The sequence below is a fragment of the Grammomys surdaster genome, unplaced genomic scaffold, assembly GCF_004785775.1.
Source record: "Grammomys surdaster isolate TR1022 unplaced genomic scaffold, NIH_TR_1.0 141, whole genome shotgun sequence".
Lineage (NCBI taxonomy): Eukaryota > Metazoa > Chordata > Mammalia > Rodentia > Muridae > Grammomys > Grammomys surdaster.
In genome coordinates, this window is record NW_021604599.1 from 4720006 (window position 1) to 4745486 (window position 25481).

General features: G+C 38.1%; 1 protein-coding gene across 1 annotated transcript in view; it reads left to right on the forward strand.

Moving 5' to 3' along the window:
* Positions 1 to 9018: 9018 nt before the first annotated feature.
* Rfx3 (regulatory factor X3) overlaps positions 9019 to 25481 on the forward strand; it is a 142919-nt gene continuing 126456 nt past the window's right edge. Inside the window, exon 1 of the mRNA XM_028764064.1 lies at positions 9019 to 9138. Within this exon, the coding sequence (XP_028619897.1) occupies positions 9022 to 9138 (117 nt within the window). The 5' untranslated portion in view covers positions 9019 to 9021. The remainder of the gene's footprint in view (positions 9139 to 25481) is intronic.

Sequence of the window (25481 nt, forward strand, 5' to 3'; positions counted from 1 at the left end):
TGTTGGCTTTAGTCATGTGCTACCATTCCCTGCTTAATACATGTTGCTTTTGACCAGAGATTCTAGGTTTAGCTTGAGACAACTCAGTTTATATTCATGGATGTGTTATGGCTCTTGGAAGTTCCAATGATATCATTGTCCCTTCTCATGGCCAGTTATAGTATATGCCTCAAGAAGGTTTCCTTAAACATGTGGTTGTGTATCTAAAAAAAGCATCATGGGGTAGTCTGCTAATTGAGAAGTTGGTTTTTTTGCTTATAGTACTGTATCTATGTTGTATATTAACATATCTGTTTAAGTATCTATTAGTGGGAGGTTAAAGCATGTTTTGACAGTTGAGCAACTGAGTTTCTTTCTTGTCACTGATTAATACAGTGTAAGGGATCAGCAGTTATGAAGCATAGTGCCCAAGATGCCCCCAAAACATGCACACTCATGGATTTTAAACAACATTTTAAAAAGTTAAGATAATATATTTAAAATATTTCTATTCTTTGTGAATTTCATGCATTGATACAGTGTGTTTAGATCATATTCACACTTCTGCTCCAACTCTTTCCTCCGACTTCTTTAAGATCTGATGCCCAACACTCCTCCTAACTTTATGTTCTTTTTCTCTTTAAAAATTAACCACTGAATGTACTTGTGGAGCCTATATACTCATGGGTCTGGGGGCTGCTATGGGGACATTGTCACCTACCAGGGTGCACACAAGCACATAAAGCTGATGTTTCGTCCCCCAGCATCTGTCAATAGTTAGTAGCTCTTTAGTTGCATGGGAGGAAGTGCAAGCCCCAACCCCATATTGGAATGTTGACTGGCTTAATGTTATAAAGGTCCCCTGCAGGTGTCCACACAACTGTGAGTTCATGAGTGCAATGCTCCTGTCATGCCTAGAAGACACTGTTATGCTCAGGCTACTTCTGACCTGGCTTTCCCATTCTCACCATGGTCCCTGGTCCTTTGGTGGAAGTAGTGTGTGACAGTCACTTCATAGTTGAGTATTCATTGTAAAGACATTGTTTGCACTCTGAGCAGTTGGGAGTTTTTGTGTTGACTGATAGACATTGCTCAAAGGACCTTCTCTGGTGAGATTGAGAGCTGTACTAATCTAGGGATATAGAGACGGCAGTTTGATACTATGGCCATTGAACAGAATTTTAGTAGAGCACACTTGTGGTCCACAAACCCAGGTTCTTTGCCAGATTTACAATACCCAGCATGCATTTCCTCCTGTATGGGTCTTACATCCAATCAGGAAGTTTTGGTAAATGCCTTAACAACGCTGGCACCTTTGCTCCCTCGGGCAAATCTTTTCATACTGGTCATGGTTGTAGCTCATGGGGTTCACAGCTGGGTAGACTGCTGGTGATTTTTCTCCTATAGCAACTGGCACAGAAACTTCCTATACTATGAAGTCTGGCCAACAGGGAAGAAACTTCCAGTTTAGTAACAACTTTATTTTGCCAAGTCCCATGACCAAAATGTGTGGTGTCTTCAGGAATAGAGTTATACTCTAAAATTCTGGGTGGATAATAAAACAATGGCAACAATGTATATTATTTGGTGGTACCTGAGACTGCTTGATGTGCTTTCCTAGGTAAAAAATTACAGCCTTGTAGGTGTTATGAAAGATTATGTCCATAAAGCATTTTATATATGATATCTTATCTATATATCTTATTCTCGTGGTATCTTAAATCTTTAATTCTTTCTTTTAATTTCCAAACTCTTGACTGGCCATTATTATTAAATTGAGACAGACTTGGACTTGAATCCTGCTTTATATATTAATAGCTATTTGCTAGTAATAATTAATAATTAAAATAATTTAATCCCTTTAGACTATTTAGAATATTTATTTCATGAACAGCTTTAGAATTAAATATATATAAATCACCTGTTCCATAGGTGACAAACATAGTAACTTGTCGAAGTATCTGTATAAATAGTGATAATAAATTTATGGTGAAATACTCAGTGTTCATCAGCTTTTCAATTCTAAGAATTATTATTAACTGATAGTTTCAGGTTGTTCTGAAGTTTGGACAGATCAGTAGGGAGAAAATATCTTACTCTGTCTCATAAATTTTTGTCGGAATCTGTATATCATGCAATTTTGTTTCTAGAGTCAAGAATAGAGTTTGCATCCTTAGGGAGTTTGTTTGTTTAGCTTTTCCTTTTCCCCCCACTGTTAGCTGGACACTCTGTCTTTGTCTTGGTTGTCTGGCCTCTGTCATCTGGGCAAGACAGAGCTGAATTTTAATTCAAGAGAGTAAGTGTGGGAGAAAAAGCTGGAATGGCACCTGTGTTCGATGATGGCCTCTTGATAACCAGGAACAAAGCAAACGACAAAACAGTTTTCACTGTGCTTTGTTGCTTTGACTTCAGTGTTAGTGGATTGTTTTATTTTATTTTTTATGTAATTAATCTTTTAAGATGAAAATAGTCAATGGTAATTTTTTTCATTTTGTTTTTTGAAGAAGAAACAATCTTTTATAATCTGAGCCATGGGAAGAATTAGGTAAGAGAAAGCCTTTGTTGAAAAGTAAAAAAAGTAATTTTCATGTCTGAAGCCTACTTTCTTGTTCTAGCCTAAAATTTAGATTCCTGCCTGAAATTACTTAGTTCCTCAACCTATAACTGACCTTAATATTTGCATGTAATTAAAGTGGTATAAAAGCAAAAAGGAGGAGGGGGGATGAGATAGGGTTTTCTAGGGAGGGGAAACGGGGAGGGGGGATGGCATCTGAAATGTAAATAAATAAAATGTTCAATTTAAAATAAAGTGAAAAAAGTTACCCAGGCAACCAGTGTTTGCCACAAGTGTGCTGATTCACCATCTCCAAGGTTAATCACTGTCATTGATTGTCACAGACAGGTGACTGTAGAGGAGACTAAGCCATTATCACTTTTTCCGCTTTCTTAAGGATGAGTTTAGCATGGAAGATTTACTGTGCACTTTCCTAAAATAATACCTTCAACCTTAAAGAATGAACCAGGGCTCTTAGCATGCAGAGAGGCCTGGGCTGTCTTCTTATGTCCCTCAAGTACTTCATTTGTTGATGGGATAAGATTGCATTTTTCAGTGTACAAACTTACCCTAGAAATATTTTTTAAATAGAAGATTTGGGCTTTGGCCATAGTATATAGTTCATTAAGTTACTAACTTCTTGGGTAGAGAAGTGAAAATCAAGTCTTAACTGTTTTGTCTATGTGGGTAAAATAATCAGCTCTACATGTTTTATTAAGGTCTAAAAATTTATCGTGTGATTATTTAATGCATATTAAATGGGATACATAGACCATTTCAAATATTCCTATTATTTTGTATCATGTCTTTTTGAAAATTATTTAATAGCCTTATTTGTTAAAAGTTGGAATAATTTCTTAATAATAAACTCCAGAATAATCAAAATGTAGATGTCCACACTCATATTCTGTTCAGGAATGTAAATGTTAACAATATATATATTTCTAAAGGCAATGCTCACTTAAATTCCCTAATTTTTTTTATTTTTAAAGTTTTTACTTTTTATACAAGTTGAATATGCCTTTATCTATATGAACGTATGCAGTATGTGTGTGTGTGTGTGTGTCTGTGTGTGTAGGCTAGAAAAAGGTGTTGACAGATCATTGGATTGGAGTTGCAGAGAGTTGTGAACTGACCAACGATGTGTTTATAAAAAGATAAAGAGGGGGGGATATGTTCTATGGAAGTGTGGTGAGGTGTGGGGAAGGGGGTTCCTCTGCAGGGCCCATGCTGAGGCATCCCTTCCCACTGAGAGACCAGCTACAGAACAGTATAGTATAGAAGAGAGTTTAGGGCATGGGGAGGAGAGTTGAGAGGGTAGTAGAGGCAGAGAAAGGCAGAGAGAGAGAGAGAGAGAGAGAGAGAGAGAGAGAGAGAGAGAGAGAGAGAAAGAAAGAAAGAGAAAGTTAGTTATGGGGAGGGAGAAGGAGAGAGAGTGGGAAGAAGGAGTAGAGGCTGGCTATGAGCACATGGAGAGAGGGGGGGAAAGGGAACAGGGGAAAGGGAAAGCAAGAACAAGAGAAAGCAAGAGAGCAAGAGAGCGAGGAGGGGGCAAGCAGCCCCTTTTATAGTGGGTCAGGCCTACTTGGCTATTGCCAGGTAACTGGGGCAGAGCTTAGACAGAATGTTAACAACCAATGTGGGCGCTAACAACCAATATATCTGTTCCTCTGAAAGAGCACTAAATGTTCTTAACCACTGAGCAATCTCTCCATTCCCATTATACCTACAATTTTAATTAATGGGGGTTTAATTTATCCTGATTTGTGTGTTAGTGATAAAAGTTTTATGTTTCAGAATCTCTATAATGATATTGGCTTTTTCTTTATTTAAAAATATACTAATGTCAGACTACTTGTTCTCCAGTTTAAAAAATAGTAATTTATACTTATGAAGTAGCATTGCTATGATGCTATGCTGAGTCAGACTTCTAAAATTCTTATAATTTATGTGAGTACAGTCATGTTGTTTTACCATAGAGTACAATCATAATAACTGTGATTAATTTGGTTTAAGTAGCAAGTGGAATTAGCATCTTGGTCTTTCTATAAGGTAAAAGGAAGAAGCAATTTGAAGATTAAACTGTCTTCATGCAGAAAACTAAGTCATTTTAATGGACTCAGAATCAGATTACTCAGCCTTTGCTTTGCGTGAGAGAAAGTATTTTCGGAAGGAAGATCCCAATAAGCATGGGATGGACACAATCAGTTATAGGCTTATACAGTTCTGTTTGATAAGCAATTGACTAGGTCAGATTATTAATCTAGTTAATCTGGCATGTTCATTGTATGTGATAAAGAGAATCAAACTGTGAATTTGAGTGTATTAAATAATCTTCAGGAAGTCCCCCAAAGGACATTTGAATGCCTTAAAACTTGCAATAAGGGATGTTTGTTCTAAATACACTTGATTTGCCTAGGTTTGCCCATCAGGTTGAAGAAATGCTAATTTGTTGCATTCAGCAGCTGGGTTTTGCAATATTCTTTTCCTCCTCCTAGGGGCTAATTAGCCTTCTTTCAAAATGTGGCCTATTTAGCCTTAGATTCTCATGACTCATCCAGAGCTGGCTGTACAAAGCAGAACCCTTAGCAGGCGGGTGTGTCCAACTGCTTAATTAGCCAGAATAAAAAGGTCCTTTGTCAAACAAGCATCTGTTGCTCATAACACACCTGACAGGCACATTAGGCAAGGATGAGTAGACAGAAATTGTGCATGTCTCTCCTGTAAGAATGTACAACTCATTTACATGTGGGTTACATCAGTGACAAACTGCAGGGGGTTATTTAGTTTATCAACACAGAGTAATGTGACTACATTTGTGATTGATAAACAAATATCACTTTTAACAGGCACTGAAAGACAAAACCAGGCAAATCATCCCCAGGCGTAAACAAAACCTCAGAAACTTCTGCTGGTGAATGAGAGAAAATAGGTTATAAACAACCAAGTGTAGTTTGGGGTTGAAGCAACAACCTAAGGTAGCAGGCTTCAGACACTGCCCTCCTGTGAGGGTTCTCACTTTGCACAAACGGTGGAGTCCCCAGAATACTATAGTGTGCCAGTAGGTTAAAACAATCTGCTTAACAAACTTTCTTCAGAGGATTATACTCTCCCAGTATGCTTTACACTGTCATTGTTCTGCTGTTAAGATTAGGTCCTCAGAGTTAGTGAATGTAAAGTGCCTCTGGAAAACTAACATGCATTAGAATCCCAAACAGTGCTCACTGACAGTCTCAGGCTCTTTGTTCAGAAACTGTCCTGTCCTGAGGCTGCAGCCCAGTACACCCAGTGGTTGCAAGCGTGGATTTTCAAGACAGACAGAGATTGAATGAATTCAGATTCTTCCTTTTTCTGCCTCCATGCTTTTAACAATTTTTAAAAGTCCCACCCATGTCTCAGTTTCCACAGTTGTTAGGTAAGGAAACCACGCGCATCATGAGCTTCCTGTGAGCATGAAGCTAGCAAATGTATTTAAGGCATTAGACTGTTTTCTGGCATCAGGAAAAGACTTTGTAAATGATAGACCTAATTGCAGTTACAGCCGTTAGGGGCAGTTTATGGGAGTGATAGGAAGAGATCTCTTAAGTCAGGAGCCTGTCAGTTTCTTCTGCTAAGCCGATGGGGGTGGAGAAACTGGGGAATGTACTGTGTCTGTCACAGGGTCAAGAGAGTTTGCTCAGGGTTTAGCAGCATTGACTGTCCTTGAGAGGATGGTTCCCAGCACCCATATGGTAGCCCGCAGCCACCCATAACTCCAGTTCCAAAGGGTTCAAAGCCCTGTTTGCATCTCCCAAAGAGTCAGGAGTTCATTTGCAGCACATATATACCTGCGGGGAAAAGCACTTACACACATAAAATGCAGGTAGTAAAATGTAAAAAGCTGGTCAGCTGTGTAGAACCTGGGACTAAGAGGAAAGTGTTGTGGGGTTTGACTGATCCTTGGGTGCACTAGTTTGGGCTTTTAATGCCATCTTGGGTGAAGCGTAGACAGAGCTGGAGGCTGAATCAAAGGCTCTCCCTACAGTCTAGCTTTACAGTTACAAATGATCACTTCTCCTTACTTGTTTAGTTATGTCTGTTGAATAGCTGACATATTTTCTACCTTTTTCAATTCCTCATTCTAAAACGTTTATCAGTCTTTGTTATTCTATTTACATTTACACATGCCCTGTTTGTCATTAAACTCGGAGATTTGAATGTGTCCTGAGAAGTTCATGCCGTGTGAGGACCATGAACTTGATTGTGGTGTCATCCCTTCCTTTATGTTTCCTGTGTGTGTCATAGTGAGTAAGGGATGGGATTTGACATCTCTAAGCCTCCAGTTCCTCACCTAGAAAGTGAAGGACATCATAGTTTTAATCATTAATACAAAGTACTGGCACATAAGCTAGTCTTGGCCCTGCTTCAGCTAGCTCTGTGGAAAGCAGGAGGGAGTGTTAGTGTAAGAGGCATCACCGTGGGAACCCATGCACTACTGATGAGGGAGAGGACAGGAGAAGCCCTAGCCAGCCACACTTGACGTCTGAATCTGTACACCATACAAACAAAGTCTCCTGGTCGTCCCAAAGCTGGTGAGACTGAACACCATCCCAGCAGATGCTGCCCAGTGTCTGGGCCATTCCTTGTTACTTCTATAAACACAAGCCTTGGATACACATTTAGCTCCTTTGTTATAGCACAAAATGTAATCAATACTCTGTGTATTCATAATAAATCAAAGGACCCAAAAGGTTGTCGCATTCAGTTTTGGATTGGTGTTTTTCTCTCTATTTGTTATGGAAGAAAAAAATTAGAGATAGAAGTTCTAATTTATGTATTTTTCTCCTTTAAGAAGAAGATAATTTTGAAGGGGATAGCCAGGGCTGGGATCTAACTAGGGCTAAGTAAGCACTGCCTCCTTGAACTGTAACCTAGCTTTGACTTCCAATGTTAGAGCAGCATTGTCTCCATCCCCCTTCCATCAGTTGAGAATTTTGTATAGTGAATGATGTAATTCTCAGTCTTAGGCATCTCTATGATTTTAATGCTAGTCCAAATAAACATTTATTAACATTATTGTTACATTTGAAAGAGCCACAGTTTGTTATATTTCACATGAAAATCTTGAGTTTTCAGCTTCTTTTGATAAATCGCAACTGTTTTCTGCACAGTATCCTCCCTTGTATCCAACCTGTCCCTGTAAACGACCCAGGAGCCACAGTCCTCGTCATTCACCCTTCTCTTCCTTTTACTCAGTATACCCAGCATCCCTCAGTTAAAAGTGAAACTTAGGTCGATTCGTGGATTCCTTTATTCATGAGTATATGTATTAATAAAAAGCACCCAGAAGATACTCTTACTTGTGTTACACAACCAGCTGCAGCTGTTACTGCTGGACTTTGTGGCTTTTGTATACCTTTAGGTCTTTGACTAAGAAAGCAATAAGGAAATTTATAGAACACATATAGAAATGCCAGTATAACACTGGAGAAAATTACTCAGGTCATAGTGATAAGCATGGCCCAGCTGTTCTCTTGCTACGTTGACTGTGTTCCTAACCTCTCTGCACTGCAGATTATATATTTATAAGATAAGAATAGGTTTGTTGTTTTTCAAGGTCCATTTCTAAACTTGAACAAGATGGTGGTTGTAGAAAAAGTATTGGATTGGTCACACTGTGACAAAGATTTTGAGAAGAATTAATTTTCTCCTTCAAGCATTGAATACTTGAGAATTTAATTCTCTTAAGGAACAAATGTTCACCATGTTCTTTACAGATTTAAACTGCAATTCATTACTTTTCATTGGCTACCAATTAAATAGTACTGCCTACCTTATCTACAGACCTTGAAATTTATCTACCTTTATCTACAGACCAGGAAATTCACATTTATTTTCATTGAGTTTGTATATCATATAATAATATATAATTTATATATCATATAATATATATGTATACACATATATGTACATATATGTGTGTATATATTAATAAAGTATACATATATATATATATATATATATATATATATACACACACACACACACACACGTAGAAAGTAATTTAGAAACTATTTACTCTATATTCTTTATTGACATCCTAATAGCCTTGAAAAGTGTCTATAAAGTATGGTTCATTACATGAGCATCTATTTCAGATTGTGTTCTGAGATTTGAATGTCATGAATATTTTAAATAATAGTTCATTAAAGGATTGAAATACTTTATAACAGCTGAGATCAAAGGACAGCAGCTTTCAGTGATGTTCTGCCTCTTTATCTTAGACCAAGAGGTACTAATAAGGATTTTTTAAGTAAACACTATTAATTTTCTTTATTTAGTTAAAAACTGGTGACAGTAACCAAAAACAGACATGGGCTGTGGTGACAGTGTATTGGTGTGAGTGGTATTATATGCCCAAAGCCTCAGTATAGGATTTAAGAAATGCAATGAAGCTTAACATGCAAGGCCAACACTTTAAACTGTTCTCATATATTCCAGAGACCATCATGCAGACTTCAGAGACGGGTTCAGACACAGGTTCGACAGTGACTCTGCAGACATCTGTGGCTAGCCAAGCAGCAGTGCCTACACAGGTGGTACAGCAAGTGCCAGTCCAGCAGCAGGTAAGGACCTGTTATTCCGAGAGGTGCTGTTTGTTGTGATGAGTAACAGAGCTTACTTCAGAGATTACTAGGAATTTGCTGTCTTTCTTCCTGGAGGACTGAGGCAGTGCTCACTTCTTAAGTTAGGTCAGCAAACGTTTCTTGGTTAGTTCCCTGGTGTGCCAGGTCCTTTCCTTGCTGGGCTATAGAGCTAATAAGACAAATTATAGGCCATATTCTTCTCTCAAGAGCTTCTAATGCTTCCAGGGAGTTGATTTTTCTAACTTGTCCACCTTATGTTTTCTCTTCTCTTGGCATTGCTTACTAGAGCTTCCAGTTCCTTTCATATTGAAATTTCACCAATAATATTTGTTATTCTGGTTGAGTTGTACTTAATAATGAAAAGCATAATGTACTTTATTCGCAAGGATTTTGCCTTTGTGGGGTTTTAGAAATTCCCTTGGCACTAGTTAGCTGCTAAGTACTATTTAATGAAAATAAAATATTCTTAAAGGTCTGTATATGTGACTCATCCCATTTAACGAATTGCAGAAGAATTCATTACCAGATGTTTGGTACCGGTCTTATTCATTCTCAGGAAATTTGGCTTATTTAGAAAAGCTACTGACAAGTAATATATGCCAGTTAACAGTTCTCTGTGTGGAGTATGAGTACATTGTGAGTTATTTGTTCCAGATAATGGTGAGGACTTGCGTATTTCAAAATACTAGTTACATTTATCTTTTCTCTTCTTCCCTCCCTTCTGTCACTTTGTCCTTCATTTCTTTTTTGCTCTTTTCCTTCCTCCCCGTCCCCTCCCTCCCTCTCTCCCTCTTTCCCCCTCTCTCTCCTATACCCCCCCTTTCACTAGTACTAAAAAGGAACTTCTACAAATAGTGCCTTAAAAGCCACTGGGATTACTGCCATCATTACCAACTTTACAATTTAACACTTTTCAAAAAGGTAGCGCTTGCTTCAAAGAATAAGTAAAGATCAATTGAGACATTGTTCTGCATTTTTAACGTTAAAAAGTTAGCACCAATCTGTCAATATTAAGCACTTGCTGAATAGGTAAGATTTCTGGTTGAGGATCTAATTTTGATCCTACCCATGTAAAAAAAAAAATGACACTTTGAATGAGTATAAATGTGCCAAAGGTTCCTAGTTCCATGACTTAACTTTTTGAGATGGTAGCAGGTCTGCAGTATGTATGTGATCTGTTCTGGTCCTTACGTTCTTCCTCTGTGTTTCTTCCTTTGTTTTGGCTTTCAGAGACAGCTTTTCTTATACTAAATTTATATATTATCCAGTGCTTACTATAGCATATGTAGAGCATTACTCTATGTGTTTAATAATGGGAAGAGCCAAATAACTCAGGGATTTTGTTTCTAAAATCAATGTATCAGAGCTTAGCACCCCTCTTTCCATGTGCTAAGAGGACTATGTTCTCAGAGGGGACTTTGTTAGTCTCTTTTAATTCATTAGTTTTACTTGGATGGATTTAAAAATAGCTTATTTTACTACTTTGCTATGTTTTTTTGTTTGTTTTGTTTTTAGTATTTAGCATGCTTCCTTTGGGTCTGCAATATATGATCACTGTCTTTCATGTTCATACAAACACACATATACCCTTCTGATTCTTTATGGTATTACTAATATTTTATTATTATTATATATGTAATATTTACTATGTATTTTCTTTGTTTTTGCCATCCTGACAGTAGAACTCAGGGCCTTATGTTTGGTCAGCAAGTGCTTTACCAGTGATCTATACCTGCAGCCTTCTTCTGATGGACTAGCTTGAACTGTGTTAGTTTCTGGTGTGCAGAACAACTATTTCAAATATACTGCCTAGTATTTGCAATTTCCCATGCTAGGGGAGCATCCAGTGTTTATGCTGTCATGTAGAAATGCGGTTAATATCTAGAATATAGCAATCAAAGATTTAGTGAATTTATTTTTCAGTTTTGAGATTGCTGTGCTCTAAAAAAATAAGAATAAAAAGTCTAGAAAGACAGCTCAGCAGTTAAAAGCTCATACTTTTTTGTTTTCTTTTCAGTGTTTTGGTTGTTTGGTTGGTGTGTGTGTGTGTGTGTGTGTATGTGTGTGTGTGTCTGTCTGTCTGTCTGTCTGTCTGTTTTGTAACTGTATCCATTGCTACTAGGCAAAGAGAAATTTCCTTGATGAAGGGTAACAACACTTATCTGTGGTATAAAGACAAATATTTAGAATATAGTTAAGAGGTTTGCTTGTTTAATAAAGTGGTCTTTGTAGATTCTCCTCCAAGATCCATGATTTTACTCTCCTTGGGTAGTTGGTTAGTCATGATTTCCCTTTTTATGATTAAACCTTAAGTTCAATTAGAGATGCTGGTTACTGCCGAGGTATCTGAACCACTATTGCACCTTTAGGTTATCATGCCATGGTGGTGGTTGTTATGCTTCATAGACATAATAGCTGGATAGGACTGTTAGTTCCTTTCTTCCTGTAGAAGCTTACGTGCCACCTACTGGTAACATGGAAACTAGTATTCAGTAATATAGCTTTTAGGTCAAATCCAGCTTGGGAGCCCTCTTGAACTTATGTCTGAAGTGCTTGGTATCTTCATCAATAGGGGTACAACCAAGACCAAAGCAATAATATCAGTAGCCTGTAGGGTTTGGGGAGTCTCTTGTACAACTACCAACAAGTCAAAATAAGGTTTCTAACACTTGGTGTTTGAATTTTTGTTAGACAGTCTTTGGCTCTTATAGAGAACATCGTAAGCCAAGATAAGATTACACATTTAAAGTATATATGTTTGATTTTATTCAGACTTAAATAGGATTTTTTATTTTGTAAACTGTAGAATAATTCCTTGTAACTGTTCAGAGATCTTTACTGTTATTTTACCCTTCTCCTTGTTCTTCTGTATTTTCTCCCCCTACCTAGACACACCCAGTCCCCCATTTCCCTGATGTTCCACTTGTCCCTTGCTATTTTTCTCTCTAGTATTTCTCTACTCTCTTACCATGGCAATGGTCTCTTTTTATTTTTCTGTTTTCTGTAGTTGTTCCAAGATATATACTCACATCTGATGATTTGGAACTGGAGACGGATGAGAGAGAACATGCAACATTTGTCTTTTGGGTTCTGGATTATCTCACTCAATATGATCTTTGCTGGTTCCATCCATTTGCCTGCAAAGTTCATCATTTTATTTTTCTTCATGGCTCAATAGTATTCCATAGTATATATGTGCAATTTTTCATTATCCATTTGGTAATTGAAGGACATTTAAGTTACTTCCATTTCCTAACCATTGTCAATAAATTAGCAATGAGCATGGCTGAACAAGTATTTTGGATATGGGATGATGAACATTTTTTTGAGGTATTTCTTAGCTTTTTCCCCCTTCCTCTTCATCCAGTTCATTGTTTCTTATGCAGTGTAGAAGCTTTTTAGTTTTATGAAGTCCCACTTTTCAGTTGTTTCACTTAATTATTGTACAAATAACATCCCATTAAGAAAGTTCTTCCCTGTCTCTATGTCATGTGTTTGCTTCTGGTCACCTCAGTGCTTCATGCTTATGTCCTCATCCATTCAGCATTAGTTTTTGTGCAAGGTGATAGATGTGGCTCTATTTTTGTTCTGTGGCATATGGTTTCCAGTTTTCTTAGCCCCATTTGTGGGAGATTTTTTCCAGCATTTGTTTTAGGCATCTTTGTCTAATATGAAGTGTATGTAGACACAGGTACTTATGTTTTGGTCTTAGATTTTTGTTCCATTGGTCTACGTATCTGTTTTTATGCCAATATTATATTGTTTTTATCTTAAGATAAAGGCAGTATATCTAAAAAACTGGATAGAGCAGGACACTGAATATGGGACTTGAACTAGATCTGCCAGGTTAGGGGGCATCAAGGGAGACTCACCAGTGTAGATTCTGAGGAAGGATGTAAGAGTGGTTGGATGTAGCATAGAAGAGACCTATGAGTTGTGGCAGGTAGCACAGTTCTTGACTACATCCTGGAGGATAAGGAAGATATTTCTTGGTAGAGAGGTTTAATTTAGTGAAGCTTTAGTGAAGTTTGTTTATTTGTTTGCTTGTTTCCCTGTTTTGTTTTTTGTCTATACTATTCATGTTAAAAATGTATTCAAATGTAGATAACCTTTGGGTATTTATCCAAATTTAAAATGTGTGGAGCCAGGTGTAATCCCACATCAAGGAAGTGAATAGAAAGCTTGTCATTTGTTTGATACTTGTCTGGGCTACCTAGAGAGTTACAGACTAGCATAGGCTTTCTTATTAAATCCTTTCTCAAAGAAGAAAACAAATCAAATCAAAACAACAACAACAAAACTTTATATACAAGACAAAATCATATATGCATATGAACAAACCAAATAAAATATAGGTATAAGAATCTGGTCCGAATGCATTAATGAGTCTTGTAAACTGGAATTATCTGACCCATTTATACTTCAAAATCGTACTGTGTTTAATAACTTTGTCTTTCCTTTTTTGCTAGTTGTATATCTACCAAAACTTTGTTTAGCCTTGTACACAGGGTTTAAATGAATGCTTGGTTGGATATTGGGACTTGGGTAGGTGAAGACAAACAGATTTTATTGCTTTGTAGCTCTCCTTCCTAACTAACCCCCAAGCCTAATTTGGTACCACAGGTGATTGATTGGTCTTTCTCAGTGTAGGCATTCAACCAAACAATAAACCTCTAAACATTTCATGAAAGTTAGGGAACGTCTTTGACTTTACTGCATAGAGTTGATAGTATTTTACTCCTTAGATAGAAATGCTTCCTTCCTTCCTTCTCCCTTCCTTCCTTCCTTCCTTCCTTCCTTCCTTCCTTCCTTCCTTCCTTCCTTCCTTCTTTCTTTCTTTTCCTTCCTTCCTTCCCTCTCTCTTGCCTCCTTCCTTCCTTCCTTCCTTCCTTCCTTCCTTCCTTCCTTCCTTCCTTCCCTCTCTCTTCCTTCCTCCTTCCTTCCTTCCTTCCCTCTCTCTTCCTTCCTTCCTTCCTTCCTTCCTTCCTTCCTTCCTTCCTTCCTTCCTTCCTTCCTTCCTTTCTCTCTTTCTCCCCCTCTGTGTGTGTGTGTGTGTAAAATTAATAAAAACAAAAAAGTACCAGTATGATGATACCTGTCTGTAATCCCAGCATGTGGAAGGCTGAGTAGGTTAGAGCCCAGCCTGGAGTATATAGCAAGTTCAAGACTGAACTGTAGAACTCAACAACATTCTGTTAAATCTATCCCACTCAAAAGGAGACTGCTACCAGAAGTAGAAAGTCAGCATCACCAAACGTAAATAGCTGATTGCACACATATTTACACACACACATAGACACACATGCACATGTACACACACATATGCACAAACATGTATGCATGCACTCACACTCACACTTCATTCTTGTCCGCAAAAAAAGAAAAAAAAAAGAGTCTCTTGTACACCTGGACCATTCTTTAAAAGCTCCTGAGCTGTTCTGTAGAACTACTTTCTGATGGCACATTTTCAGTTTCTCAGGTTCTTTCCTCTGGGGTGTTCAAGGCAGGTGATACCTTCCTTTTGCTTGTGTCAAGCATAGAAGGTGAGAATTTTCATTTTCTTTTTGTCAACACTGTTTTATTTCCCATAGTTGGCTAGTGTTAGATTTGCTTGGAAACACTTGTTATATTGTCCTAGTAAGCCTATTCAGAAGGATTTTTTCTGTTTCTTTCTTTATCCTCCTCTTCCTTTGTTTCTATTCTCCTCTCCCTGTCTACTAGAAGAGTTTCTTGTTTGAAGTTCCCTTGGTTGAATGTTCTATTCTTATGCAATACAACCATCCATAACTGATAATAATAGTATGTTAAAGGTAGTTAATTCTGTTGATTCATCTTTTTACTATAATTTGATTAAAAGTGACAGTTTTTATAATACACATCTTATCTTTATAAAAATACTAGGCTAGACGACTCTATCTGTAGAATTTTGACTAGGCATGGACTCTTAGTCTTACATTATTTCTGTGTTATTTGTCATTCTACTTTGGAATATTTAAGAATTTTTTCATAGCTTAGTCTTCACAGCAGTGATTTTATACCTGCCTCTAGGAGACAATCCTCCCAGGCCTAACAGGATTAACTTCTAGGAGAGGGACCTTATTGTCCACTAATTCTTAGCCAGATCAGGTTCTTTTAATGGTAGATCTGTGACACAGGACAGAACTTCTGTACTTATTTTTCTCCTGGATCTACAGATATTGCTGGTATTGATGATAAATTTTAAGCCATTAGTACTAGGACCTACAAGCTCCACCCCTTTCAAGTTTCCCAGCAACCTTTACAGCTACCTGTAATTATCTAACACTCTTATATTTTCTTTGGAGAAAGACACATATGTATTTTGTTCTCTCCAAATCAGTAAGCATATAAATCAGCAAGCATGCTATCTCTATATTGTACCTTCTAGAGGAGTCATGGGGTTGAGATACTTCAAGTGAGTTCAAGAAACAAGAACATACATATGCGCATATACTGGCTGGGCTAGACCACCCATTCTAATATGCCTGTTGAAGTGTGTTATGGTAAAAAGCAAATAGATAAGAGTTATTCACACTTGGGAAGTGAACAAATAATGGAATCCAGTAACCCTCTGTTCATATTTAGGGCATTTAAATTGCCATTGATTTAAAAAAAAAAGAAATAATTAGGGCAAGGGTGCAAGAATTTGCATAATTAGCCAGCCCTCTCTATAAAGTAATCTGAATAACTCCATTTACTTGAGGAGATTAATCTGGTTCCTATAATGGGATCCACTTCAAGGGGTAGCCACACTATCATAGATGTTATACAAAATTCAGAATCAAGTAGGGATTTTATTCAAGATGACATACAGACAGAGAGACAGGAAATGAAGGCAGACATGGCAGACTTTCATCCTGCCTTTAGTCATCTTATGGGCTCAAGAAAGGAACCAATGTCTTTTAAGTAAAAAGATAGTTCTAAAAAACTATCATATTAGCGCTTACCAAGGACATTTTCCTAGAAGAAATGATTTTTAAGCCAAGATTTGTTAAGATTTTAGGTGGACTAAAAGGAGTTTCTGTTGTTACTTTGATTTTTATAAAAGAAAAATATAGACAAGAGGTTTATAATACCAGGTACATTTGGATTAAGAAAAGGAGTTAAGAGAGGTGTTAGGAGGAGTTAAAAGAGGAATTACGGTCCATTCCATATTGGAGCATCAATGAGCCACTGGCCAGAGGCATTGAGCTATTCCTTATGTTTTTGAAGATCTGATAGAGCTGGGCAGTGGTGGATCCCAGCACTTGGGAGGCAGAGGCAGGCGGATTTCTGAGTTCGAGGCCAGCCTGGTCTACAGAGTGAATTCCAGGACAGCCAGGGCTACACAGAGAAACCCTGTCTCGAAAAACAAAACAAAAAAAAAAAAAAAAAGAAGATCTGATAGGGTTTTGGATCTTGTCTTTTATTATACCCAAGTAGTTGACATAGAAGCAGCACTCTTTGATGAATAAGAATCAAAGGCCACCTGTCTCTGCTATTAGTAGATATAATCCTTGCCAATTTTGTAGCAGTACAGTGGCCAGTTAGTCTTTGTGGTCCTGGAGGGTAAGGATGGTCTGAGCCATCTGTCGAAGGTCCTGGATGAGCTGAGAGGAAAATAGTAGTTAGGGATGTAGTTAGACCCACTGGTCCAGTGGTGACACCAGGACTGCAATAAGTGGTAGGCCTTGAACTCTCTCTTTCATGTTGTGCTTCTGTAAACTCTGTGATGGGAACCAGCAAAGATTCTTGTGGGTAGCACACCAAATTTTGGGAAAAGGAACACCTGGACACAAGTCTCGAACCACCCACTGGGTAGGCAGTGATAAACTTGTGTGCTGCAGAAGATAAAGCATTGTGAATGTTCAGACATAGTAACTGGGTTGTAGTGCTCAGATTCATAGTGTTAAATTGCAATCTGAGGTATCCAATGTGCTCATGAAGTGTGTCACTGAGACGTTAAAGAAGTTTTTGATGCCAAAGAAAAAAATGTAGGAGAAATAAGGAAGTGATATTTGGCTTTGATCAGTTCATGAGTGGTGAAGAGAATCTAAGGCCACAAATGATGGACATGAGTTTGATCTAGGAGCAACACAAGTGTTCTCCAAAGCAGCCAGGTACAATGTTGTTCAGCAACTGATATGTGGAAGTTAAAGTCTGAAACAAAAGATGGAGTGACCATGAGAACAGAGAGGTGAGGTCAGTGTTGTTCAGGAAGGGAGATGTTAGGGAGGTAAGAGCTCTGACGAATGTTAGATCACATCTGTTTTTTCTGAACCTACATGTTGGGAGAATGGGGTGTATACTCCTTGTACTTTGATAGTGCTCAATGAGTGATTATGATAAATGTGGTAGTAAACTTTACTGGTGACTTCTGTTTCCCATCTGGAGTGATATGGGTCCTTAATTCAAAGATAAAAATCTCCCATTCCTTGTAAAAATTAGAGTTCCCTCCTGAATATGCCTCTTGCATTCAATAAGAACAGCGAGGGCAGCCTCCATAAATCTTTGGCCAACATAGACAATAATTTTTAGTTTGGTCATAAAGCGAGCATGCAAAGTGGCCAAGTATGAAAAAGACTGATGTAGGTGTTATAGGGATATTTACCTCTTACCGACAACCTTCCATTGAGCTGGCTCCAGTTCCTACCACCTGAGTGGTCTAGGTGTATAGTTCATTGTAAGTCTCTTAAACTCCAAATTTCCATACATGGAATCTGCTACCAACAGGAGTGAGCAGCAGGAAGTAGAAAAAGAAATGGTAGGTCGTAACCTAGTAGGGTCAGACCTGAGTCTCAGCACATGTATGGGATCACATTCTTCTGAGCCTGGAGGCAAGCTGTTTTATCCTGGTATCTTTTGATGTCCAAGGGAGCAAGATTCTGTTGGGGTTTAAATGTAAAAAGGAGGGTTATCTTGAAATGATTATATAAAGATGGGAAAGATTAATCCAGCATATTGAGATTAGCTGTGGTAGGGGCAGTAAAGGCACCCTGAAGGTGCCTGCCCATTTATCTTATTGAAGGGAGGATGGAACTCTGAAATGGGAGATGATCTCCTTGACAAGGAGATCCAAGACTGTCTTTGACCACTAGCCATCCTAAGAATATATAAACCAGGATCAAAATGTATTTGAAATGTCTACTAGTGGGCATGTGGATGAAGTTGAGCTGCTAGTCTGACCCAGGGGGGGATCCCCTAGCTTGAAGTGTTGGAGAAGGAAGATGCAATGCCTGGAGGTAGGATTGGAAATTTGACAGATTTTACAAGAAGCCATGATAGTCTTTATAAACAATTCTCAGGGGTGGGCTGTAAATAGGTTTAGTAAGACAAGACAGAGCCTGGCTATTAGGTAAAAGAGTTGGTACAGATAGGATAGAATTCTTTGAGTGTCTGGGGATGATAGAACAGATGTGTGCTGTAAAGTGAGGATGTTTTGTGGCATGTGAGAGGAATCCAGGCCTCTGAGATTCTAGGCTCAAGCTGCCTTGTTGGCTTGATTATTTCCATTACATATAATTGTCTACTTGGTATGATCAGCTTTGGACAATTCCTATGACCATGGTAAAACGAGAGGCCTTTAGCTTGGCCATAATTTGGGATGAGTTAGTTACTAACCTTCCCTTTGTTGTTAGTCCATGATCCATCTAGATGGCTGCTTGTGACAGCAGAATATGGAAGGCATATTTGGAGTCTGCATTAAGGTTAAGGAATTGTTCTTTTGCTAGTTGAAAGGCATGAGTAAGAGACACTTGTTTGGCCGGTTGGTTTGTGGCTCAGGCTCTGAAACGATAGCGTATCCCACTTTTCAGACTGCCTCTTGTAGGAAGACTGCCATATTTGTACCAAGTGTAGGTGGCTGAGGTAGTGTTCTCTCATGTATGTGTATGGGATGAAGTAGTAGCTCTTCTTGGATCTCAGTGCAACAGGGAGATGGGGCGTGTCCTAGAATTGCTTGTGGGAGGAGTTTTGAAATGTTGAGTGGTGAGTCTGGTGTCCTCTATCAGTGCTACCTGAAGAGAGAATGAGAATACCTCTGATATAAAGGATTTTCCTCTGAGCAAGCAAAGTGTCAAGTAAAAAGTGGCAATCTTGAATTTTCTACCTCCAATCTAAACACAAATCCTAGGAATGAGCAGTAGTGTATCCAGGACATTTTACAAACAGGGAAAATAAAATAAAATTCATATAACAAAATGTTAATCCGAGGCAAGTGGAGAAATGATACTGAAGGTACTTTATTTATCTGAGGTGAGAAGACTCCTGGGGTATTCGTGTACTGACTCCCTAACAGTCATTGCCAGAGTCATATCCATAAATGTGTATTAATATCCCGAGTTTTCATTGGAGTGCTAGGAAACCAAGCCAAGTAGGCACTGTCTTCAGAGGCTGGGCTGAAACTGTACATTGGGATGCTTGCTATAGATGAGCATGCACAAACAGCACACATGACATTTACTGTCATCTTTACTGTGGATTAAAACCTCAGTGATGACTCTTAACAACCTTATCTTTGATAATAATGCTTGAAGTTTTAAAACTGCAAACTGAATATTATCTTGGTATTATTATAGTTATTATTTTGGTATATTATTATAGTTCTCTCCTTTACTAATCAAGTTTCTCTTATACCCTTTCTTTTAAGAAGAGGGCACTGACAGTCTCTGCTCTCTGCTGACACTTCCTCCCCAGCCTCTGTTCTCTACTAACCCAAGTTACTTTAGGCTTCTTTAGCTAAACTGTTTCCCATCACTTACAAATTTATAATACTACTTCTTGGATATTCTCCAGCTCCTCTTCTTCTTTCTTAACTTGATAGTCTATTTTCTTTAACTACTTTTTCATGATTATACATTTATTAAAGAGATGTTTTACATAATTTAAATTTCTGACCATAAGTAAAACTTTATACTTGGTTAATAATTTATCATTATCTCACTAAATTGAAATATAAATGATTTGAGAATCATAAATCACTGAAATTATCCTAAAAGACATAGCATGTCTATATCAATTACTTAAGTTATTAAAATGTATCTCAGAACTGTATAACATTGATTTAATCCTAAGAACTTTGTTCTAATATAAATAAAGTATTAAAATTAAACACTAAGAATTAAATATGCTGTTAATGAAATTGAATTAGCTATATTATTTTACAAGTCTCTAAATTTATTTGCTTTATCTTATTAAGTTTATTAGCAGTTTGTGTGTTGGGGCAGAGGTTGATATTGTTAAGAACAGAACTATGTAGCTTTTAAACAAATCAAATCTATGAAAGTTACAAAATATGTCCTGATAGCAACTATTAATATCACATTTCAGTCATATACATACACAGTTGAAAATAAACTGCGTGTCTGCTTCTAATAAGATTTTCTCTTAAGTAGAGTAGGGTAATTCAGCATTTTTTTTGTCCAGTTAAGGGATTCTTTCTATAGTAAAAATAATCTTTCTTTGAGTTATATATTTGGTCATCACCTCTTAGACTATGTACCTTACAATTATTAATAAATGACGTTATTTGAAACTCCAATTTTTCTTTCACCTTTGCTCAGGGAAAACATTCCATTTTTCATGTTATTTTTCTAGTCCCTCATTTCATTGCATTCTTTTTGTCTTCCCTGGCTTGTCTTCCTCATTTTATTTCATCATTTATTTGTGTCCTCTTTATTTTGGGCTCATGTGTTTTAGTCTTGTGTAAAATCATTGATTATTCTTGAAATCATTACAGCCAGTTACTATAGAATTATTAACTTTGAGGGGAAACATCTTGCTTCTTTGTTATTTCTTGTGTTTCTGTACTGGAACTTAGCCATGTGGGCCCAGATAGTTGGTTAGACGTTTTATTAATCTCTTGTGCTCTTTTAGTAGACTCAGGCTGGATTAGATCATGACAAGATGGAAGTGAATTTTCTCATGACTGATGTTAAGTTTGAGCTCAACAGCTACACCAACCCAGTGTTTTCAAGGCACCAAAGCTGATGCACAGGACCACTTAGAAGGAAGAAAACTAATTATGGTATCAGTCACACTTACAGGAAAACCAGTGATAGAGTTATAGCAGTAAACAATTGGAAACAGTTACTACCACATAATGCAATAACATTAGAAGCAAAAGGAGCAGATATACAAAAACATTGATTAATAAGAATAGCAATGGGAAAATGCTGGATAATATAATAGAAGAAATATAGCAAATAGAAAAGAAGGAAAGTAAAATAGGGCATGAAAAATAAGCAGCAGAAGAGATCCAGCTAAGAATAAAATAAACAAGAAAACAAGATTTCTTTTTTTTTTTAGAGATTATTTTTTTTTAGGTGTTTAATTTTATTTTATTTATTTATTTTTTATTTTTTATTTTTTTTTGTTATAAATGAGTATTTTTTTTTAATTTCTTTTTTTTTTTTTGAACATGAAATGCTTTTTTATAGCCTGTTTTACAAGGGGAGGGGGTAAGAGGGTCCAGGTGGTGGAAAGGTACAAAATCTTCTTGGCCTGTGCCTTGGTACACTGCCTTGAATTATGATCTACCTGCTGTTCTTCAGAAGATATGGTACACTGCTTGAGTTATGGTCTCCCTGCTATTCTTAAGAAGACATGGTACTCTGCTTTGAGTCTATCTGCAGTTGTTAAGCAGGATCTTGCAGCTGCCAAGCTTCAGAGGACATTGTGCAGGTGGGGAAAGGTAGGGGGTAAGGGTAAGGGCGAGGGTCCTGGCTTCTGGCATCTCCCCCTTCTCTGTTTAGTTAGAGAAGGCTTCTTATGTTCAATCCCAACTATGTGAGTTTTGAATTTGTATGTCTAATTATGGGGGGTCTTAGACAAGTTCACAACCCCAAAACACTGACGTGAGACAAGTCACATCGATGGTCGAAGGCTTTAGGCTGTCGACGATGGGCAACGTCAAGGGACTCTGATGTGGGTGAAAGGAGGGTGAGAGCCCTGTCTTAGGCCATGTAGGCTGCACCCACTCCCAGCACCACGCACTCCTTTTCGGCTGCATTGGGTGGGCCCCTGGGAAGTGGACCTACAATAATCCCGTCATTGGGCTAACTCACAGCCATCCTAGTCTCTTGTAAATGTTCAAGTTACCAACCATTTGTCAGTTTGGGGTGTAATATTGTCATAAAGGAAGGCTCCCCAATGTTAGCGGCCATATCAAGGGTGGCCTTGGTTTAGGAAAAAGCCAATTTTTGTTGTGGTGATCAAGAGGCCAAGCTCTCTAGCGAGAGAAATGAGGGCAAAGCCAGGCATACCAGGAACCCTTCTGGAGGGCGTGGAAGTCTAGGGGTCGACCGTAGGGGGAGGCAGGGGAGCTGACAGCTGTGTCAGTCTCCTGCGGAGTCACTTCTGGATCCTCTGCAATTTTCAGCTGATGGTAATGAACTTCAACTGCCTTCTTGATGGCAGCATCAACCTGGTTCTGTGGATGACAGGTCACGGGCGATGATCTCTGTCTTGCTCAATCTTGATGTCGTGCGCACATCCTCTCAATGAGGGTCCGTCCGGATGGGTCCGTGCCTCGAGCCCCACGTCTGGGTGCCACTTGACCCGACCGGCGGGTCCTGGTTATTCGTGGGGGCGAGGAGGACTGCAACCTGCTATTCTTCAGAAGATATGGTACACTGCTTGAGTTATGGTCTCCCTGCTATTCTTCAGATGATATGGTACACTGCTTTGAGTCTATCTGCAGTTGCCAAGCAGGATCTTGCAGTTGCCCAGCTTCAGGGGACCTTGTGCAGGTGGGAAAAGGTAGGGGGTGAGGGTAAGGGCGAGGCTCCTGGCTTCTGGTCCATCTGGGTTAGAACTTCTAATAGCAGGCATCACGGGTGATTCAATTTTACCTGGGATGCTGCGTGAGTTCAAGCTCCTGGGAGTCCCTGTTTTTCTTGGTTTTCTGCGGTTGGGTACGGAGCTGCTTCCTGCGACCTGCTCTAGGCTCGGTCCCAAACCGGAAGTCCCTAGAGATTTATTTTTATTTTATGTATGTTTTGCCTGCAACTTTGTCTGTGTACCTCATACATGCCTTGTTCCCAAAGAGGCCTGAACAGGAAGCTACATCCCCAGAATTGGAGTTACAGTTTTGAGCCACCCATGTAGGTACTGGGAGCCAAACCCAAGTCCCCTGCAGGGGCAACAAATGTTTTTAACCTTTAAGTTATGTCTCTAGCCCCCAAGAAACATTTGGGTTTTGTTGTTGTTGTTGTTGTTGTTGTTTTGTTTTTGTTTTTTAAAAACATCTGACTGTTTGTAGTGTCTTAACAGATTTCTTAAATGAATTATGTATAAGTGTAATTGGTTATATAGTCAAGCCTGAAATTAGTCATCAACATTTTGTAAGTGTCTCTTTGTTGATTTGTTCTTTGCTTCAGAACAGAAAGTTCTTGTTTCTGTTTGTGTAAAAGGTACTTAATATAAGTTTTACAGTGATACATCTTTTCTTAATAATTCCTTGAAAGGAGTCTAATAGAATTTTGATTTCTACTATGTATTTCTATAGATGAATGGAGCTGTTAAAATGGCTATAGAGTAAAGCGAAATAAAAAATGCTTTATTGGTGTGATCCAAATGTTCCCCTGTGTTTAGAAGCAAATCTCCCCGAATCCTGGTATTTAGAAAGTAAGACCTTCCATGTGTTGAGGGAATTGATTCATCCATGAAGGGAGAACCCTCTGGAGACCATCAATGTCCTTCAAAAGAGGGAATAACTCCCTTATCCTTTCCATCACATGGGGACACAGCGTGGACTTACAATATACAAGCCAGAAAATGAGTTCTTAGCAGTAACCGAGTTTCCTTATATTAGACTTCCCAATCTCTAGAACTGTGTGTAATACATTTGTTTTTAAGACAACCAATTTATATATACTTTACCCCAAACAGACTAAGATAGGAATAGCATGAGAACTAAATTTTTTCTTCTTTTGTGACCTTTGTCTTTTCTGTATCTTTGTGCTTTGATATGCCATTTGCCCGGGTGATTTCTTTTTCAGGAACTCTTAAAGCTATTTGTTGTGTTTCAGTATGTGTCTGCTTTTTCCCCTTTCCAAAATCCATACTCAGGATTGAATTGTATACCGGTACTTGTAGTGGCCAGTAATAAAGCAGTAGATGCTATTCCTTTGTTTATGGAGATGACTCACACAGAAAGAACTGTTCTTTCTCTTCATTTCAAGTCTAGCATGGGTTTTGAAGGAAAGCTGTTTATATTAATGTTTAAGTGAATGACAAGATATGGAGGTTTACTCTTCATGCTACTCTCATTTATAAAACCATTTATAAATAGGAAAAACATTAGTAAAAGAATTCTATACTTTGAGTTACCAGGCATTTTGGCAGGCAGCAGGGAATAGATGTTAGATGACTAGGCTTCTCAGTGAACGCCAGTTAACTGCAACATACTCTTACCACGTCTAGGGGTACTGTGACAACTAGGTAAGTTTTACCATTACTTTTTTTTTTAAAAGATTTTATTTTATGTATGAGTACACTGTAACTGTCTTCAGACACACCAGAAGAGGGCATCAGATCCCATTACAGATGGTTGTGAGCCACCATGTGGTTGTGGGAATTGAACTCAGGACCTTTGGAAGAGCATACAGTGCTCTTAACCACTGAGCCATCTCTCCAACCACCATTACTTATTAAATCAACATTTGTTCTAGTTTTCTTTCTGTTGCTGTGATCAAACACTATATCCAAAAATAGTTTAGGAGAAGGAAATATTTATTTAGTTTGTATTTCCAGATCAGAGTCCATTCTTTGAGGAAGTCAAGATAGAAACTAAAGATAGAATGTGAAGTAGAAACCATGGAGCCCAGCTTACTGGAATGGTTTCTTGCTGGCTCATTGACAGCTAGCTTTCTTGTGCAGCCCTAGAACTACCTGCCCAAGGGATGGTACCACCCACAGTTGCTGCCCATTCTACATCAAGTAACAACCAAGGTTCTGTCTCACAGACATACCTACAGACCACTCTGATACTGACATTTACTCAATGGAGACTTTTCTCTTGTGACTGCAGGACAAAATTTCTTTGTCAACTTGGCACATAGACATATTACTTTAAACCGCAGATAAAACATGAAGCATGTTTTAAGTTTTTCTATCCTACTGTTACAAATTTCCTTTCAAAATATCTTTTTTCAAAGTTTACATAATTCAGCTATGTATCAGAATATGAATAATTCAGTGTTTCTTAGAGTAAGAAAAAATTTAGATGTAATATATTATACAACAGTATATTTCCCCTCCTGATAGAAGGTCAATAGTGGGGCAGTTTATGATAATGAGATTAAGATTTCTGGTTAATTCCTATT